The sequence below is a fragment of the Xiphophorus couchianus genome, chromosome 4 (assembly GCF_001444195.1).
Source record: "Xiphophorus couchianus chromosome 4, X_couchianus-1.0, whole genome shotgun sequence".
Lineage (NCBI taxonomy): Eukaryota > Metazoa > Chordata > Actinopteri > Cyprinodontiformes > Poeciliidae > Xiphophorus > Xiphophorus couchianus.
In genome coordinates this window covers 23,828,055-23,849,022 of record NC_040231.1, presented here as the reverse complement: position 1 = coordinate 23,849,022, position 20,968 = coordinate 23,828,055, and the positions used below count along the sequence as shown (strand labels likewise).

Below are 20,968 nucleotides of genomic sequence, written 5' to 3'. Positions count from 1 at the left end.
GAAGAAGACTGTTTGTGTTTCCTACCCTGATTCCATGAAATCGCGGGTTGTTGTAAAAGAGTTTCATCTGTTCAGCAGGAAGAGGACCCAGAACTTTCTGGATGGTGAAGAGCTGGAGGTGAACATCAGCAAATCAAGAAAGCAGAGTGAGCTGATCCGATTCTTGGCACAACATTGCAGCAGAAACTTATGGTGCATTTTCTTTGTTCTTAGAGGTCGAATTTTCCAACTAATCACCTAAAGTCAGAACTCTGACCAGATAAAAACAGTTTTTTGTCGTACATATGGTAAGTTAACCCTATACAGAGTTTATCAGCCATTCTGAATTTCCTTATGTCTTTAAACTAGCAGAACACTACAGTGCTGAATGTCCCTTAATATTTAAAAATGTGCACTGTCAACGTGAAAAATAATTTCAGATATACTTCACATTAACAATAATCTAGGATGTTGTATATAATTTTTTGGCTCATGTTGCCCGCCTGTTAATTTGGGGGTCTTAAGTAACTGCACAGCTTCCTTATGCCTTGGGCTGGCTCTGCCACTCTCACCAACCTCTTTGGCTGTCTATCAAATGAGTTTATTGCTTTGCATCACAGTACGTTGTTCATTAAAATGGGAAGGATGAGTGCGTCTGAAAACCACATCGGAATAAAATGACTAGGCTGAAAGGAAACTGCAGAGTTGAGGATCTTTTCTTTTTTTTTTTGTCACTGTAAAAGTGATTGCTGTAATTTTTATTTTTCAAAAGGACTTGATACTTTATTTCAGCTTATTGACATTGGAGAAGATGATGAAATCTATCCAGATCGTTCAGCTTCTTGTAGATCCAAAACACCAGCTTTGTCACAGAAAGTTTATTTTAAAATTGCTTTGAAAAGACAATAAAACCTCAAAGAAAATGCTTCCACTGGTTACAGTAAAAGTTGTAGGACCTTTAAATAAAAGGTTTTCACATTTAAAAAATATTCTTTATTCACCTCCTTTTCAAATTTAGCACCTACTGCTGCTATACCAACCTGATCAATCTCGCTTTCCCCTGGAAACAAAGGCTGTCCGTCACTCAGCTCCCCCAGAATACACCCCACCGACCACATGTCCACAGCCTTTCCATAGGGAGCCCTGCAACAAGGGGAAACAATACCTATGATCACACCATTTATGCAGAAATATCATTCAAGGAAGAGATTTCAGTGAACACAAGAAGCTTGTTAATTAGATACCAGGGCAATAATGACAACAATGGAGGGTGATGAGGGCGAAAAATAAGCCACAAAATTAAGAAGATATGATTGCAAGAGAAATGCATCTTTTATAAGTGGTATTAAATTGTATATTTTATGGCTCATAGGGAAGATTTCTGCACTGTGGAGAATCTGGTGAGAAATGGTGAGAGTTCTGGCAGCGGAGAAGCAAAGGAGCGCTGGTGTTGGAGGGAGAGAGTATTTGAGTGGGAGGCATTCAAACACCGTCTCTGTAAGTGTTCCAGGGCATTTACTAAATCAAGCCACAGCAGTGCGGATAGATGACGTTCATCTGTCTCCTAGCTAGGATGGACACTGGTTGCAGCAAAAAACATTACCCAAAAAAAAAAAAGAGAAAAAGTGCTGCATTATAGAATTAAAAATAAATCTGATGTTTGATCTCAAAATACAATACTGAAGATTCGTGGTACCTACCAGTGTAGCGCATAGCTTACTACTTGCTTTCCCTACTGATCTGATTACATGGCAGAGTCATGGCTAACCTAACATTTAATAAATAACCAGCATAAGAGATGCTCTACAATTCGTCCATATCGTTAGGATATCATGCTGGCCCTTTAAAATCCATTAGGAATTAAGCACATCATGACTTTACAAAGCTGCACAGTTTGGTCTTGGTGTTACATGAATCTGTAAGTAGACATGAACTCACTGAGCCCTGTTTCTTTTAAAACCATGAAAAACCCACCATATTTATCTAAATGACTCCTTATGAAATACAATGTAACTCGTTCTCAACTGGGGAGATTGAGAACAGAAGGAACAGCTACAGATGCACCTCGATTAATTAGAATATGACGGAAATGGTAAGTTATTTCAGTAAATAAACTTCATAAATGAAAAACTTATAGATATGTCTCACATAGAGGTATTTTTAAGTGTTTATTTTGGCTAATAGCGTTTATTTAGAGTGCTAAGCAGTTGCACATCTTGTTTAAAAAGTGTAAAGAAATATTTTTAATGATTACAGTATTACAGTATTGTAAATCTGCCCCTTACTGTACACTTCTTATTTAGATTTTTCTATTTACATATATATATATAGATAGTTGCTTTTGAAACCTAATCAATGAAAAATTAAACAACAATTCGATGTGTAACGATGGCACCTGAGAAAACGTAATGTTTCAATTGTGGACTGTCTGTTCCATGACTTTGTATTTTGGTGTTTTTATGATGTAAAGCACTTTGAACTGCCTTGTTGCTGAAAGGTGCTATACAAATAAAATTTAATTAGATTTGATTTTGTGACCCTACACACTAGAGACCCTCATAAATAGTTACGGCAGGCAGGATTGGGCCTGTGGGCCTTGAGTTTGACACATGTGCCGTATAGTCCAAAGAAAAAAGAAATTACATACTTAACATCAAAATTAACAAGCTCCCACACATAGTGACCTACCCCAGCAGCAGCTCAGGTGAGCGGTACCACCTGGTGGCCACATACTCGGTGTAGTTGGCATCTGTTCCTTCAGACAGGTTACGAGCAAACCCTGAGCCGGAGGAGGGCAGAGATAATTACACCAAGTGGACTTTATTTTGTCAACAGCAATTCATAAATGACCAATTAATAACAGTAAAGGACATTCAGTATCTAAATTGCTTGGACAGCCACAGTGACAGCATGGTAATGTTTGCCATGTGACCAGACTAATTAGTTATGTGACTGCAGGCGATCTGAGACTCCACTTTAGATAACTGGTGTAGAGAGAATCCATTTTAAGCAAGGAAAAGTCACAGTAAACAGAATGCCAGCTCCAACAGTGAATACCAAACAAATCTCACCCCAGCTGACTCAGTGGGTTGGCATTAGCCAATTATTCAGAGCCAGCTGACCGTGTCAGTTTTGCAAATACGCGTCCAAATGTAAAATACACACCTAGAGCACTGTGAAAGGGCAAATCCATGAACTACTAGTACATTTCCATCAATGTGTTTCTCAGAACAGGAGGGTTTCTGTTACTAACATCATTATGATTTGACAGAGATGTTACCAATTAACTAATAATACATCAACAACCACCAGGGTATATTTAAGGCAGTTTCCCAGAGGCAGATTTAGTTTCTCTGATAATCAGTTTACAAGATAGAAAAAGGTGGGATTTTCTATTTTAAACCAACCCACAGAAACAAAACTGAGCACCATTGAATCACTGATCTGGTTAAAGAATCAACACATAATAACCATCAATATGATAAGATGGAAGACATATCAGGATGTCTACTCAACACCCATTAAACCATTTAAAAGTATTTCTTTCTAAATCAAAGCATCAAAGGACACTGGCTACATGACATCATATAGGAGAAAATGGCATTATTGATACTACATTAGAAATGAAGGATGTTATTAGCTTATAAACAATAGAAGGTTAAGGATACACTCACCAAAGTCACATAGTTTAAGAACATCATCTGAACTGATAAGAAGATTTTCTGGTTTGATATCTGAAAGAGAGATGATCTAAATCAATATCTTTTTGAATTCAATAATCCAAAATTTTAAGTCACAGTTTTATCTCTGTCATTAACAGTGTAGCATCGGTTAAAAATCCTTAATAACAAGCAGTGGTGATATCATATTCACATGGATTGTTTTGGTGTTAAAGATTTTCTGGCCTTGCAGTGATAATACCAGCAATGCTTTGGATAAACATGGGCAAGACGCTGGAGGCACCAAAGAAAGGAAACAGTGACCGAAATCATGGATGGTTGTAAAAGAGAAGGGAAGCAGACAAATATGAATACTGACCTCTGTGAACAATTTCATTTTTGTGACACCAGTTGATGGCTTTGATGAGCTGGAAAATGTAGCTGCGAACTTTTTCCGGCGGCGCACCATTGGGAAATTCCTCTAGCAGTTCAAGCATGTTCTGAAAAACCACAACAATGACATCATGAAAAATCAGACAAACTCTGTAGCAGCAATTTCAATGATCCATCCATCCATCCATCCATCCATACATACATCCATTCATCCATCCATCCATCCATCCATACAAACATACATACATCCACCCATCCGTACATATTACATCTGGGGAATTATGCTGTGTTGAATTTTCATTTAAAAAACATAATGAAAAACCGTGTTTGGACACCCTGGCAACACAACGGGAAATACCAGTGCTTACTGCTAGCACAGCTTCTATGTTGCCATGGTGACGCCTTTTTTTATGCTTAACTGAGCAGTCACCGTCCTACGGCCATGGATGAAGCAGCATAAAGAAGTGCTGTGTGCACAGTATGCAGACTTGATTAAATGAACATGGCATCGATGTTATCCTGACCCTCTCAACATATTCAAAGACGAGGTAGAGCTTCCCCCTCCTGCGAAAAGCCTCTTTGAGCTCGACGATGTTGTCCTGCTTCAGGGTCCGGAGCATCTTCAGCTCTCGAAGGGTCGTCTCCTTAACCTCCTCATTTTCTGAGTGGGCATTAAAAGACAAATATGTGGGGGTTTTTTTTGCACTTTTACCATTTTTCCTTATTTGTGCCCATCTTTTTTATGTTTTATCTTTTCTTTTCTTTTTTTTTTTTTACTCACCTTCACTGTCTTTGAACTTCTTGATGGCCACCAGCTCATTTGTTTCCTGTGAGGAACAATGCACAACCGTTTAGCTTCGTTTTAGTGGGACAAAGGTGCCTAATGACTTTAAAAGAAGGAAAGATGTGAAGTGATTAGTCTTCTGACACTGAGCTGTGGGAAAAGCTAAAACAAAAAGGGCTATACAATGTGAGCTCTAAGTATTTGTATACTGAATATTTGTAATTGGAACCAGGTTCCCTAAAGAAAATAACAGAAATGCACAACTACCCAAAACATGGGCAGCACTCAGAATCAGTCATTTTCATCATAATAGTCATTGATCCAATATTAACCCATTCATAGAGCCAGTGTTTGATGAAATCATGATGAAACAATAAACGATACGGACAAGAATAAACAACTTTGTTAATGAGCTAAGGTAAAGCTCTTCATCCTAGAGCAGTCTGTACTTGGTCTAAAACCCAACAGCCACCACACATTTCAGTATCATTTTTAAGTGCACCAGTGGTTGAAATTAAAAACAAATTCAATGATACTTGATTTCGACTGCAATACAAAATATGGACCCCCCCCCCCCCCCCCCCCCCCACCCCCCACCTTCTCCTACCAGTGTTATTCTACATAGTTATGCTGGAGCATAAAACTTTGCCTGGTGATGTTGTGCATAGAAGCCCTGCACTTTTAGAGCAGTGCATTGATGGCACTGATTTCTGCTGTGGGCCGGGTTCCACCCCAGGACCAGGAGAAGCAGAGGAAACAACTCAGGTAAAGGTGTGCGTATGTGAAATCAAAATGTGGAGCATTTTCTAGAACAAAGTCAGAAATTCATGAATGCACTGTTGGTTTTTGGAAAAATTCTCCTCCAGATGTGTTTGACAAAACAAACAACTGTGTGTCCAGATTACAATAAAATGTGTATGATTATACATACAATCACACCAAAGAGCTAAATTAGAGTTATGAGACACAATTTCTTGTTCTTGTTTTCATTTCCAGCACCTCTAAAGAAAATGTCTGACTCTTTAGATACCTAAATGCTGTGCTGATGCTCACCCCCCTGCTGTGACCAAAACAACACAAAGCAAACCAAAGGAAACTAATGCCTAGCAATAATTCAAAGAACACTTGTGATATGTTAATATACAGCAACCTATATACATTCTTGTTTACAACCTCCTTCTGACTGATACAAAAGAAGGTTGTACATTGTACATTTTTGATCCGTTGTAACCTCTTGAAGTTACAGCATTAGCTAACTATCAAGAAAGTCCAAATGGGACAGCTGAATTTTATTTTTGATTAATCTGACTCACAACAGTTGATGTTAAGTTTGAAGCAAATAAAACTAAATGCTAAAATTAAATAAAAAGGCACCGCTACAAGTATTTGTCTACAACTTTTTTTAGATTTTTTTTTTTCATCTAACAGAATTTTTTTCAGTTGAACAAAATAAATGTCACATTAAATGTGAATTAATTTCTGAAATGATTATCCATGGCCTCAATTTTTTACATCACACACCAGGGGTGTGTCAAACTTAAAAAAAAAAAAATTACAGCAAATTCTGGCTTCAACACAAAGGATTGTTGTTATGATTCTCCTAACATAACAGTTTTCATTAAACGGAACACAAAATGTTTTCAACCATTCCATTTTTAGCCTAAATCCTTGAAAGCTGTTTTTTTTCTGTCATCTGTAACACCCTCAGTATGCAGCAGTGAACACAGGGGGCCAGAGAGGATTACATCATGCACTAGAGTGTCCTTGGCTGCGCTCATGTTCCTCAATTGTCTTTTTGTCTACAGCGGGTCAGACATCACAGTTGGCCGAATCACTGCGATGGAGCAAGGCAGCGTGGAGCTGCCTGTCACCGGCAGTGCTCTCGCTTACATCTGCCCATTGTTATATGAAGGTGTAAATACAAGCTTGTCAGTTAAAGATTTGATGTTCATTAGCAAATTGGATCATACAACGAAGATTTACTGCGACGGCAGAGGTACATGCTGGCTGTGCAGTGATGACTTTTGATAAAAGTGTAAAAAGAAACAACAACCTATTATCAAAAATATACTGTCTTTCTGGGCCCATCAAGCACATATGACATTTCAAACTGCAGCTGCACTGTGTTGATGATGCTTATGTTTGTTCTACATCTTTGACCTCTTCTCATTAATCTTTTTAACGACTGATAAGTCAGCACTAAGAATAACCTTCAAGATCGCAACTGTCTGATGACATGAGCTCATTATATTAGTACTAATGCTTGAACATTTCCCTGATATACAATTTGACATTGAGGCTTCAAAGGAGTCTCAATTTAAAATTATGCCCATGACTCATACTCTGATATTACTCAAGTAAACACACTGCAGGTTTTTTTTTAAACTTAGCCAACACAAGTATAGACAATTGCTAATAATTAATTTGTCTTCTTACCCCGACAGTACTACACAGTGACACCGTTTGTGCACCGGGAGACAGGCAACTGTGTAGGTTGTGATATTGTCACTCCTAAAGCACAAATTCAAGATAACACATAAGCCTCCATACAAACACCCACATATGCTAAACAACACTTGCATAAAGCGGCAGAACAAGTCCTGGCACACAAACGCTTGACTAATTAAAATGTTCCATCAAGCACACACTGCAGAGTAAAGTCCCTATAAATTACACTGGCACGTCTATTTAAAATTAATTTAGTGTCATTGTTGTGATGTTCGGGCCTACTGTGTCTCCTGATTGGGTTTCAACCTATTTACAGTCGCATTATTCCCCTCCGTCATACACAGGTCTGCTGTAGTCCTCTAACAGGGTGACCCATTTACCAACACTGTTCAACACACCCCTCTGCATCACTTCCTCTCCCTCAAACACACGTGCACCCATTGCTTCTTTCTCTCTCCTGATGCCACCCTGTCTTTTTAGTCCCGCTTCCAGCTGGGAAAAGTAAAAATAACTGCTCTCTTGCAGCAAAGCTAAAAACACCATTTATTGTCAGGATCCCAGGCTCCCACGTGTAAAATCGAGTCTTTCCTTTTGTTACATAAGTGGGAAACATGTCATATGTCACATTAGTGGGTCAAAGGAAAGAAAAGGCACTTTAACTTTAACTTGACTACTTCTAAAGCTGCTGGTTAATTTGCATGCAGATTTGTTGGAGAATGACACATTAATGCTATAATAAAACCAGAGAGACAGTTAAAGTATTTGCCTTGTTAGTTGTTCTCCAGGTGAGGAAACATTTTTGAGTTTTCTGTATGTTTCGTGTTGTACAGTAGACAAAAAGACAAAAGTATTAAATGGAAATTCACCCTGTTTTCACCTTGTCTTGTGTGGAGTCATTATTCATATGGCTTATGTTTTAATTTCCGTTGACAAATGTCAACTTTACTGTTAAAAAGCTGATCCAGATGTTTGATCTGCTCCTACATGCATCAGATGACTTGGTATCCAAGTCAGCTTCATATTAACCACATCAGCCTTTTGTTTTGGAAATCAATAACACACACTGAGCTGAAGACTAATTAATTTAATCATTTACTCCATAAACTGTAAAAGTAGCAAGTATATCTCCAAAGGTCAGGCATCACTGAGATCCCAAATCAAAATGCAGTGGAGAAAAGGAAGTTTACAGACTGGAGACGGGACTCTGCTGGTACCGACTGTAAGCTGTCATCTTTAGAGGTGATGAAACAGAGCCAATGTGCAGACGGCCACTGACGAGGGGAGATCATAAAAAGATTTAAGAAACTAAACTTACAATGCTCAGAAATTCTCAGAAAAACTGGGACAAGGAACAGAGCTTCGAACTACATAAGAGATTAACAATTCATTATTCTGAAGAGCCACTTGACTAGCTCTAGTTTTTGCAGTATGTGTGTCCAAATGTTATTATTTAGAAAATTTGACAATAAATTCTAAACATAACGTTTGTGGTGTGCTAATAAACTGAACATTATATTGTTACATTTGTATTTTTGCATAGGTTGTATTTATTTATGTGCTAATCTCATTTTATCCCTGAGACCAGCGTCAGTCCTCCACGAACAGAGCTGCTAAATCTTTGGGTTTCCAGTCAGAAAGATAAATGGCAACAGAGTGAGAAAAAAGACATGAACAATGTGCAAGCAATGGACGTTGTTCAGATGCTGAAAGAGGTAGAATAAAACACAGAAAAAAGGCCTTTGTTTGAAGCATAAATTTGATCTTTGAAGTTTTTTTGAACGTAATATTAAAATCTGCCACCTCAGTATCGGGTTTCGTCCTCTTAGTTCCAGGTATCGTCACACCTGTAGGTGCTACACTGATAAACTGAACTGAATTGAAATGACATGGCTTACTGCATGCTCACACTGCCCAAGAGCTGATAAATGCTGAATCTCCTGCTCGATATAAATAAATGTATGTCTAATTCTGTTATTTTTTTTCCCCTGCAGTTATGCTTGTCAAAGATAAGGACAGAGAAAAGATTATCAGAGGTGTTTTCGTTTCCCGTTTGTCAGGCACACCAATCCAAAACCATCCTCGTTTGACATGTTTACAGCAAAGCCTCATGAATATATTTGTTCTCAATAGTCAATTTTCCTGTCATGGTAACATTCAGTTCTCCTTTCTGAATTGTAATAAGACTTAAAGCTATTCTTAATTATTAGTGTGGAAGCTTTGAGTGATGGACAGGTGCGGTGGCTTTAAGGTCTTTGTTGTAGATGAGACTATTTAGGGCCAGCTTCAAAGCGTGCAAATACATGAGGTTTAATTATAGGGAACCAAGCCATCAATATCATGGCATTACCCCAGGAAGAAAGAGGCTGAAAGCCAAGATTAGGACCATGTGAAAAAAAGTCTGTCAGCAACTATAACGAACAGAAAACTCCACGAAAAGAAAAACAGTTCATTTGCCAGGATACAGCCAGACAAAGTCTTTGAGCTGCTAGTCTAATAAGATTCATCCTGATAGACCAACCCAAGTCTGAGCAATACTGGAGACAAAACAACTGAGGAAAATGAACATAACACTCCATTATTTACTGCTCTAAAAGCTGATTGGCGCAATCTCCCAGAGCAAGAAATGTCTTTCCTACTATCCAAACCACAAGGATGATGAAGTAGACCAGGTTCTAATAACAATCAATTGTACTAGAAAAACTAGAGGCCAGCATTACAAAGCTTAAGGATCTGGTAAGCTTGATGCCAAACTGTTATTTCTCTTTATGAACAAAAGATAACGCTTCATGGTGATGTCTTTGGTTGGCTTGATGCATGTTGCATGATATATACGAGCATATTGATGGTGCATCTGTTTTATGCATAACAAATCAGTGACAGATGATAAAATATCGGCTCCTTAAAAATGCATCATGCTTAGCAGTGAGCTATATTACAGTCATGTAAAGCAACTGGATATGTGGATAATTAATTTTGTCAATACTGAATAATTATTAACACTTAAAAAAGTCAGAGGAAGAGCGTGGCCTGTTTAAGCCTAAGAGTGATTTGGTGGAAAACTAAACACCATGATGAGACTGAAAGAGATGTAGCCTGAATATTAGTCTGGTAAGAGGATTTTAAAATAACTTGATACTGTCATGCTACATGTCATGGACATTCACAACAGATCAAAACCAGCCCAAGTCTAAGGAACCTTACCCTGAAAGTAGGTCGCAACATACTATTGGAAATCCTCCCCAAAACACGAAAATGTATTTTAAACAAAGACAGAACTTACAGAGAGCTCTTACTAAAGGCAATCTACATTCCTGTAGAGTCACAAAGATGGGAGGGGCAATAATTTTAAATGGCTGGCAGGTAAAAAATAATATTCTGTATTCTTCCTGTATGCTTAAGAATAAGGGTACAAGACAGTGGCCCTTTATTTCAGAAAACATCTAAAACTAGCTAAAATCTTATAAAATCCTGAGGTAGAATGTGTTATAGTATGATGAAGCTGAATTTGAAGTTTGAGTTACAATTTCAATTGGTATGCTTAACAAAAAAAAACACAACAGTTGCCCTTTGATGTTGCCCATGTGCAGCATCAAAAGACAAATTTTTATTACTGTAGGAAGTAATGAACAGCTCAAATACCAGTCAGTGTTGATGAAAACTTTACTTATCTACTAGAAAACTGAAGATAAAGACAGAATTGTCACAGTAACCATAAGCTTTCACCTGATTATGAAAGAAAAAGCCAATGTCAACATTTCCATTTGGTTGAAGTAGGACCCAAACACAGGACAGAAGCAGAGAGCTGATTATGAATGTTTAATGAAAAAGATAAATAATAAAACCCACAGAAACAACAGCAATCCATGGTAAGAGAATGACAGGGATTCAACAGGGAGATAACAGAAGGAAACAAGAGTGAGAGCAGCAGAAGTGTTTAAGTACTGGTAGAGTGAATGTGGAACAAGTACCTGGGCTGACTGGCTGCAGGGGTGTGTGTGTGTGTGTGTGTGTGAGTGAGTGAGTGAGTGAGTGAGTGAGTGAGTGAGTGAGTGAGTGAGTGAGTGAGTGAGTGAGTGAGAGAGAGAGAGAGAGAGAGAGTGTGGACTAGGGAATAAATTTAACACTAAAGAATGAGTGGACATAATAAACATAAGAAGCCTTACATTCTGTAGAGTTATAAGGAATAACTAGACATAAGAAATAACATAAGAAATAAAACTAACATAAGAAATGTTCGTGTAAACTAGAATCACAAAGAAAGCACTGACCTAAAGTAAACCAGAAACAGGAATGATCTTATCAAAGGAAGAGACCGAGGAACACAGAAAATCCTAAAAACTAGAATCAAACCACAAAACAATCCAGGACCAAACATCAGGGGCTCAAAGGTTCCAGTAAAATGCATTTGTTATTCAGATACTTCTTCAGTATCGAGTTTACTTGAATTTAGTCTTTAAATTAATAAGCTACTTTTCCAAATTTGACTCAGTTTGTCAATACTGACTTGTAACAATTCAGTTTTCTGTGAACAAATTAGAGTATGAAAATTGACTAAGGTCATTAATGATGTACATACGCTATTATGTATTTGCCTCAGCTGTACACCTGAATGTTACCAGCTCTGACTGACCAAGACCTGGACATTTTAATTAAAACTATCACAAAGCAGACTCTAACCTCAGGAGGCTTTACATTCTGTAAACATATAATACTGTTACAACAGAAAACGGCTGGCGATACAGTTTATGTTCAACACTATGTATGGTAGATTGTGTCATACTAATGCAAAGCCTGTGGCAAAGTTAAATGATTTAAACGTACAAGTAAAATAATCTGAAGGACGTAGAGTAACACAAATCTGTTATCAAACACAAACTCAATGATTCATCCCCAATATGAAAAATTGTTCATTTTAACCTTTAATACGATTATTTAACAGAGTGGAACAATCTGTTTTATGAGTTCACAGTGCCATGTTTTAACTAATAGTCATTAAAAAAAAGTCACTTTTTCACACTGCATGGGAAAGAGAATTATAAAATTATGTGTAAAGCACAAATAAGATGCAAAAAGGACTGCATGGGCGTTCAGTGATTCAGAAATGCACAGTAACAGCAGCTATTAGTCAGATTAAAGTCTTAGTCAACATCTGTAAGTTAATGAAGCCATCAAAAAGGTGGCTGTCATATTAGCAGAAATCTGCCATTAACCCAATTCCTTTATGTTCAGTTGTGCATATGAAATATTTAGAGTGTGTATAAATGTTTTACACACAGACTGTGTCTCCACTTTTTGCCACTGATTTGCTCAAACAGGTTTTAAAGCTTTTAAAGATTTTTTTTTAAATATTTAAAACAGTCTACCTATTCCACCACACAAAGTCTGAAGCCTAACCGTGAAGACCGCAAACGAACACAAAGATTGTTTTTATGGTCTCCCTTCATGTTGATGCTGAGGATCATTGCTAATCAGGCTTAAAACTGAACAAAACCAAATCATCATATTCTTCTTCTGGGATAAATTTTCTTTTATCCTGTATGGGAATTTGATTTTATCCTAAAAAAAACCCCGAAAACGAAACACAAGAGAACTCTTACTAACGACAGCAAGATCAGAGGAAATCCTTACCTTATGTCTGCACTTAAGCACCACTCCATATGCACCTGGCAGAAACAAAGGGGGGGACAAAACAAAGATCAATAACATGCACTTATGATGCCACTCTGATATTATGTTTTGGCTTGTCACCTCATGTAAAAACGTATTTAAAGGACAGAGCAGTAAAGATCAGGCAGTGAGGAGGAGGTAAACCTTCTCTCCCACTGTTTAACGCCTGGATCTTTGTGAAACCTTGACCCAGAAGTCACCCTGTTGCATTCTGTCATTGTTAAGGCATTTGGACTATGTCCATATAGCTACATAAAAAATAGCTTTATACATCAGATCAGTCCTTTTAACCTGAGATCCCCAACCATCAGGTTGCAGACTTCTACAGGGCAGTGACTGTAGTTGTTCCAGGCTGGGGTGTAAAAAATAAATTCATCAATCCATTTTCTAACACCCTTGCCCCTAGTGGGGTCAGGAGATGTGCTGGTACCTATCTCCAGCTAACGTTCTGGGAGAGAGGAGGGGTCACTTTGGACAGGTCGCCAGTCTGTCGCAGGGCAACACAAAGACAGACATGACAAACAACCACGCACACACACATTCACCTAGGGAGAATTTAGAGAGACCAGTTAACCCGACAGTCATGTTTTTGGACTGTGGGAGGAAGCAGGAGTACCTGGAGAGAACCCACACATGCACAGGGAGAACATGCAAACTCTTTGCAGAAAGACCCCTGGGCCGGGAATCGAACCTTCTTGCTGCAAGGCAACAGTGCTACCAACGGCGCCACTGTGCAGCCCATAAAAAATAAATATGTTTTGTAATTTCCGTGGGATTGAGAATCAGAGCAGTTCATTTTGAAAGAACCACTCTGATCTGCATCTGTATGAACTCATCAGCATTCATGACAAGGTGGAGCGTCTCACTCTTTCCAGGTTGCTGCTTTTGCTTTAGTCGGTGCAGCAAACACACAACTACCCCGAGTTCAACAGTTTGCCCAGAAGAGCAAGTTTGGTCTGTGGTGAGCAAAAACCCTGCGTCAAGTCTGACATGTACACATCAGAGTGCATGTGAAGTTGTCAGGCCTGGACAAACGTTTTTGAATACAGAAGACCAGAGCGGATGTTTTGTGCTTGAAGAGAAAAAAAAGCTAAATTATCTTTCAAAAGAAAGAAAAAAATCCCATCTAATTTCAGCATACGTCTCTTTTTTTAACATGCTGGTGATTACATCATGGTTTGGACTGTTTTACTGCAGATGCAAAGTTTCAAAACAGTCAAAGTGGGTCATGAATAGTAGACCTTGCTAAAGAAACAAGCAACCAGCTCCATGAAGACGAAATGGTGACAACACAAATCCAAAAGATTTAAATAAAAATGGTTTTACAACATATACTTGTGGATAACACAACACAACACTGCAAACTACATACCATTAGTGTTTTGTTTTATTGTGGGGAGCTTAATATAATCTTTTTTCAGAAAAATAGTCATGCCCAAGTAAGCAATTTCACATTAAAAAACAAGCCCCAAAAACCCATTCAACCTGCAAGCGACTTTAGAAGAAGAAAAAAAACAAGCCAAAAGTTGCTTGTATTAATAACTTGGCAACACTTTATGCATAAAGCAAGCCAACAACCCAAAGCACACACTGTGTTTTGAAGAATGGTAGCAATATATTATAATAAAAATGATTATAATATTTGCTGTACATTGGATTTTAACACAAAATGAATCATAATCAAAGGAAACATAAAACCAAATAAAAATAAAAACAAAATGTGGTCTTGTGATTTACTGCAAACCTTTTTTTTTTTTTGCATATTGCCACAAAATCAGATCACACCAGATGTTAAAGGAGTTATGATATATTTAATCAGTTCTTTTTATGATTTCAAAGTCTTTCAAGGACAACAGCACCTGCATTCTCTTGCAGTCTGCTAACTGCTAATACTTGTAATTTTCTCAAGTATAATTTAATACATTCCAGAGATAGATATTAAGATATTATTTTCTTCTCTATGTTTGACATGAGCGTAGCTTTTTAAAGTGTGGTTTGAGGGAGCGCCTGTGAAACTCAACATTTCTTGCCAAGCTGGAAGTGGGTGGAACATGCCCTTTAGGCTGCTGGAGGACTTCTTATGTGGAGCACCAGCAAAAGATGTGGTGGATTGTTTCACTCCTCGTATCAAAACGAGAAGAGGTTTGAGAAGATGTAAGCAAATGCAATTAGGAAACAACTGTTAACTTTTGCATGGAGAGAATTAGGTCAGCAGATGAAATTGGAGTTCAAGCAATCAGAGCGTAGAGTAAAGGATTCAAGTTCAATTCAGGAAAAAATGGACAAGTATTCCTAAAATAAGTGTCGCTTTCATTGTTGAACTATAATATCACAATGACATTTTTTTTTTAAATGCAACCTTTAATCTAGTATGTCTTTCAGTGATTAGGATGCTCTCATGTTAAGAAAGTAGTTTATAGTCATTCAATCTATTTTATTGGCACAATTTGCTAAAAATAAATGTAACAGAAGCATTTCAAGCTCTTTTTTTTTTTTTTTTTTTAAATTGAGCTCCATGAGTAGCTACTCAACAGTAAACCCCATTGACAATGTCAGAGTGATGCAAGGGAAAAATACTTTTTTGTTCCACGTTACCAAATTTGGAGTTTGGTTAAACCATATTAACGCTTTCATCGTCATTGTGCTTTGGTCTGATCAAGCCTCAGATCAAGCCTTTTTGCAAAGGGTTTAAACCAGCTGAGAAAAAAAAGAATCAGGTTTAAGGCTTGTTGCATTTGTTTGCAGAAGTCATTTTGTTGTTTAATTAAAATATTATTTTAAAATTTTGATATATCATCTACAATCTGTAGATGATTTTCATCTGCAGCTACAACATTTTCCTTCTGATGTCTGCACATCCCACAGGCTTCTGCATATTTCTCAGCATTAAAAAAAGTATAATATTTGCTCAGAATCTGCCTGCTATAAAACCGTAAAGAAGCTAAATGTGAAGCATATACGATAAAAGTTATGAATAGAGTCCTGCCGCACAGTGCAAAACACTAAAACTCTCATGAAAAACACGCAGCATGACACATCAACATCCCGAGTGGTGCAGATCATCAGCATTAGAGCTGGAGGTTAACAACACCATTTAATCTGCTGTGTGAAACCACCCACCTTCTCCCACAATGCCAAGGACTTCAAACTTATTCATCACATCACAGAGAGCGGGTCTCCTCCACCAGGTGAAATACGCTGCTTAGACTTTAATAGGGACACTCCTGCTTGGACCAGCAGCCGATCGGGTCAGCTGCAGACTCACGGAGAAACATGGCAGGCCTCTGACAACAAGCCATCTTTACTCCTCTTTTCACAGCCCTGCTTTTCCCACGGCACACACTATTTAACGTCCTCTAAATGTCAGTTTTCTTGTATTAAAATATCTGACTGGAGTTCTTCTAAATGTCCTTTTACTCCATATCCTTGTGTTGCTCCTGTGCCTTTATCCAAAACTCCACATGGGGGAACCTGGAAGAGAAAACAAACAGAGAAGTGTTTGAATACTTTGCCTGGAGATCACTCCGATCTCTAATTCATAATGTTGGTGAAGCACTGGCTGTAAACCACACACATGAAAATATGAGGCACATAGAGTAAAGGCATGACTTTGACACATATTCTACCTCATATCACCTTTCTTATGCAACAATTCCTGATCACAGAGTAGCGGTGATGTTAAGGCTAATGTACTCTAAAAGTAGGTCTTCTTCTGATTCAATTTCTCCAGGGGGTTGGATTATTAAACTCGTTTCACTTCTTAATGCATGAATTATTTCTAATTTGCAGTGCAGAATATCTAAGATAGAAATGTTTTGGAGTGCTAGGTTGAAAGTCGAACCTCACAGGCAGAAATTAGTGTAAGAAGTCAAAACATTATTAATGCTACGACCTGCTGAACGCAAAGTTGAGTCCACATACAGTTTTGAGTTCTTAAGAGTCTCTAAGCACAGTTCTTAAGAATTTTTCCCTTACATAGTTAGAAAAAGAATGTCAAACCAGATGTTTAGCTACACTATATAAAAAGATATCTTGCTTTATTATTGCTAATATCTGACATTAAGTCAGTCTAAAGTTTTAGATCAGTTGGGATTACCAAAAATCATTTTTATTTGCAAAAGCCAAAATAACGAGAGAGAGATTTTTGGGAAAATTTTGCTAAAGATTGTGCTGAAAATGTTTCAAAGATAAAAATTGTACATATTATACTGAATTTCCTGAACTTTTAAACAATTTGTCAAACCTCAAATGACCACATCCTCGCTTTTTTTTTTAACCTCCTGATAGATTTATTAATCCAGTGCAGTTTTAGCCTAAAATTGTTAGCTGTAGTTCCTAACTTTAACATTTTAGCCTTGTTGACAATCCATATTCACATGGGTTATAAAGGTTTTGCAACCAAGCAAAATCTATAAATTATAAATTAGCACAGTGAGATCAATTTGATTAAACAAAGTAAAGAAAAAGTTAACTAAGTTTCATTTTACTGGGCTTAAAATTTCAGACTTTTAGTTTGAATAAGTTTGCATGGTCTAACTTGGTAAAAAAAAAAACGGCCAACGCTACATCTTCACAAAACTATATCTATGGACAGGCAGAAGACAAAGCTTGACCATTAGATGCAGCAGCAATCGATTACACAACACTAAACAACTTAAATAATTCAGAAGTGACATCATATTGAAAATGCCTTGCATGATTTTACTTTTACAAGTAGCATAAAAACCAAGCCTCTAGACAGAGCACTCAACTTCAGGACTTGGCAAAAGAGCTGCAGTGTAAATCTAAGTTTCTGTGACAAGACAGACGGTGTGAAGGACACTGGATTATGCAAACATTCATGGACAGAATCCCAGAAAAATTAATCCAAAAAACAAAACTGCAAGAAGGCACCTTAGAAAGCAGAGAATGGAAATTTGATCAAACAACAGAAGCATATGATTTACTCAATTTACCATGAGAGTATTTTTTTGTGTTGAGATGAGATCTAGCACAGCTGGAATGAAACTGACTGGGACTAATAAAGGACGTGTTTGTTTTCCTGAGGTAAATCACAGAGATGAGTGTGTAATGAATTGTTGACGGATCTGTACAAAAGCTGTTAAAATACTAAATCAATAGAAGGGCTCCACTGACACTATTATCAACAATTTCCTCAGAGTCTAGAAGCTGCAGATAAATATGTCAAAAATCTTAAATGTCACAAAAGGGACTCTAAGAAAAAATCTTTGAGGGGGAAAAAAAAGCAAAGACAATCTGTTTTGAGTTGCACTACATTCAGAAACTGCAGTTTGGAAAGATTGTATACACTTTTGAGCTTCTAGTCTTTTATGGCTGGACGTAGGGATGGAAACTAAAGCATCGTTTATCCAAATCTCAGAGATTAATCACATGTAGGTGCACCCTTTGCTACTACAGTTTCAGCTCATCCATATCCTTCATGGATAGCCTTCATATCTGGAAGGCTATCCAGAAGGTTTAGGAACATGTGTTCATGGGATTTTTTAACCATTTTTCCAAATGCATTCTTCCAAACGCAAACCCCAAAGGCATTCTGTTGAGTTGAGGTGAGGACTACATTGACTTGCTCATCAATGTCTATAGAGATTCAGTTTTAATGTGGCGGATCCGTGGGGGGTAGTTTGAGAACTGTTCACACAGAGTCAGGAGCAAATAATTAAGAGTTCATTTCACTTGAACTAAAGAGACAAACTCAACTCTAGTTTTTTACTATTTCAGTAAATTTGACAGAAAATGATGTCTCAAGCCTCAACATTATAAGACAAACAAATCCAGTTTGAAACAACCAGCCCCAAACCATAGTCTCTTCCGCTCAAGACAGAACATCTGACCCATTGCGGTCTCCTGGCAAAGAGGAAACAGAAACGCGTCAGTCGTTGCCAGATAACATGTCTTCACTGCTCCAGAGTCCGGTGATCTCTGCATCTTTGCATTTTCTATTGCCTCTGAGTGGTTGAGTGAACATTTCTTGCAAGATAGTATATTTTCATAATATAAATAAACACTGACAAAACTGCAAAACAAAGATGACAAATACATTTTAAACTGAGAGTCTAACAGCAAATGTCTTTGGTTTAAGTGGGGAAAAAAAAAATTCCTATTCCCATCATGCATCCGGGTTCTGTTGGAATACATTTTTCAATAATGCTGTGTGTCCAAAAAGCAGTGATGATAAAATAATAACAGTTAAAATGGTTCTTTGGTAATTAAATTATTTTCTAAACTAGAACCATCGAAGCTCCTTCCTGAAATGACTCAACTAGATTTGTAAAAAAGAAAAAAGAAAGAAAATTTAGAAGAAGAAGAAAAGAAAACACTTCAATGTTGATTTGGCTCATGTGCCCGTGTGTGGGCGTTTTCCTATGCAGTGTGCAATCCACACATCTTAGGCTTTCCAGGGAAAAGAAACGAGATGTGGATGTGCAGGCCATCGGTGGAGGCTATGGTGCTGAGGGGGAGGTAACAGACAAGTTGGAGCAACTTGAAATACATGAAGACCTGAACGTTTGTTTTTTTGTTGTTGTTGTTTTTATTTTTTTTATTTTTATTTTTTACCTAAAATGGTCAAGGACGTGTTTTAATGAGCTTTCTTGTTAAACTTAATGAATTAACCGGTAATGTCGAAAGAGGCAGATAGAAAACCGAAGGGTGTGCTCGAAGAAGAAAAACGGAATAGGAACAAGTGAGTTTGAGTGTGCGTGAAATTAATAGCTTGGTTCGGGCGTCCGCGTGCACGAAGGAGTGTGCGCTTGCGCGTGACTGTGATGTGGATAGGAGGGAGAAGCTGGGAGGCTGGAGGGTGGAGGGGGGGGATAAGATAGTAGCTAATGCTGCTCTGCTCTCTCTCTCTCTCTGCACCGAACTGCGTCTCTGCCGCCGCTGCGGAGCGGAGCGCAGCACCATTCCATCGCTGTCCACGCGTTTCTCAGCCTACACAGCAACCAGTGCATACATCATACATACAGAGCAGCCGGAGCCCGCTCACCACAGTGCAGCACAGCAATATACACCGACAGGGCTGTAGAGCAACCCGCAAATCCACAAGAAATGACATTCACTTCCAACGCGCACAAAGGTGAAATAAATCAGATGGTAACGAAAAGCACTGGCGATCCAACCAAAGCAACGTTTACCTGCATATGCGATGTGTCGGCTGTGTGTGGAGGAAGCAGTGAGCATCATTCCCTGGGAAAGCGATTATGTGGGGAGGTGAAGAAACATCCTTTGGAGCGACAGGGGCGAGAAAAACGAACCACGGCCTGCGCGTCGTGACACGATCAAATGTCCTCCCCACTCCGGCTCTGGGGGCAGATAAGACCTGGATCCGCAGACATAACGTCGATGACGGAAGGGTCAGTGTACCATCAACAGTTTTTCGGAGGCTCCGCGTTCGTAGCCTCAGCATCAGCTGGGTATAGCAGCAAAATCGTCATTTCTGTGAGCGACGCAGCCGAGAGCCAATAGAAACGTGCGCGTTCCAGCAGTGCGCTTGCATCCACCGTGAACTGCGATCAGATAAAACTTTGATTAGATCCAGCGCAGCATCTGTTGAATGGAAAGTATTTTTGGTTGCTACTCGCCTTCCTCTGGTCGCAGAACAACGGAATCAGGTCTGTCTGCAAGACCCACTGATTAACAATCTCTTCCTGCCGTCGATCCTTCCTCTCTCACCTCCGCCTCCCCTTCAGGATTGGACTAATTGAGGAATCAGAGGAGTTAGCAGAATTCCTCAGTGTCTCGACCTGTTTCATAACCAGGAGACGTATTTTTAATCTGCACCTTCATGTCAGACGATGGCTGTGCAAAAAAAAAAAAAAAAGGAACTTATTCTGAAGGCCATGCAGTTTGACCTCTGCAACAAATTTTAGCTGAAATTGAAGGTGAAAACGGTCCTTCTTACTTACAATTACATTATCACATCAAAATGCAGATTTTTGATAAAGTATAAAAAAAGATGTAAAATGTTTTGACTGAAACAAAAACAACATAAATATTGGCTTTTCGCCACATTTACTTT

General features: G+C 38.3%; 1 protein-coding gene across 6 annotated transcripts in view; it reads right to left on the bottom strand.

Annotated features, from left to right (window-relative positions):
* The window catches only part of cdkl5 (cyclin dependent kinase like 5), a 35,634-nt gene extending 14,908 nt beyond the window's left edge, over positions 1 to 20,726 (bottom strand). For 2 of the 6 annotated variants that reach the window (XM_028015060.1, XM_028015059.1), the window contains exons 1-10: positions 20,085 to 20,724; positions 16,051 to 16,401; positions 12,892 to 12,926; positions 4,813 to 4,858; positions 4,556 to 4,692; positions 4,018 to 4,138; positions 3,654 to 3,713; positions 2,668 to 2,758; positions 1,020 to 1,122; positions 26 to 112 (exon numbers count right to left, since the gene is read on the bottom strand). In XM_028015060.1, the coding sequence (XP_027870861.1) occupies positions 26 to 112; positions 1,020 to 1,122; positions 2,668 to 2,758; positions 3,654 to 3,713; positions 4,018 to 4,138; positions 4,556 to 4,692; positions 4,813 to 4,858; positions 12,892 to 12,926; positions 16,051 to 16,087 (717 nt within the window). In that variant the 5' untranslated portion in view covers positions 16,088 to 16,401; positions 20,085 to 20,724. Of the gene's footprint in view, positions 1 to 25; positions 113 to 1,019; positions 1,123 to 2,667; positions 2,759 to 3,653; positions 3,714 to 4,017; positions 4,139 to 4,555; positions 4,693 to 4,812; positions 4,859 to 12,891; positions 12,927 to 16,050; positions 16,402 to 20,084 lie in introns of all 6 variants that reach the window. The other 4 variants (XM_028015056.1, XM_028015057.1, XM_028015055.1 and 1 more) reach the window with 4 other exon arrangements.
* Positions 20,727 to 20,968: the final 242 nt, after the last annotated feature.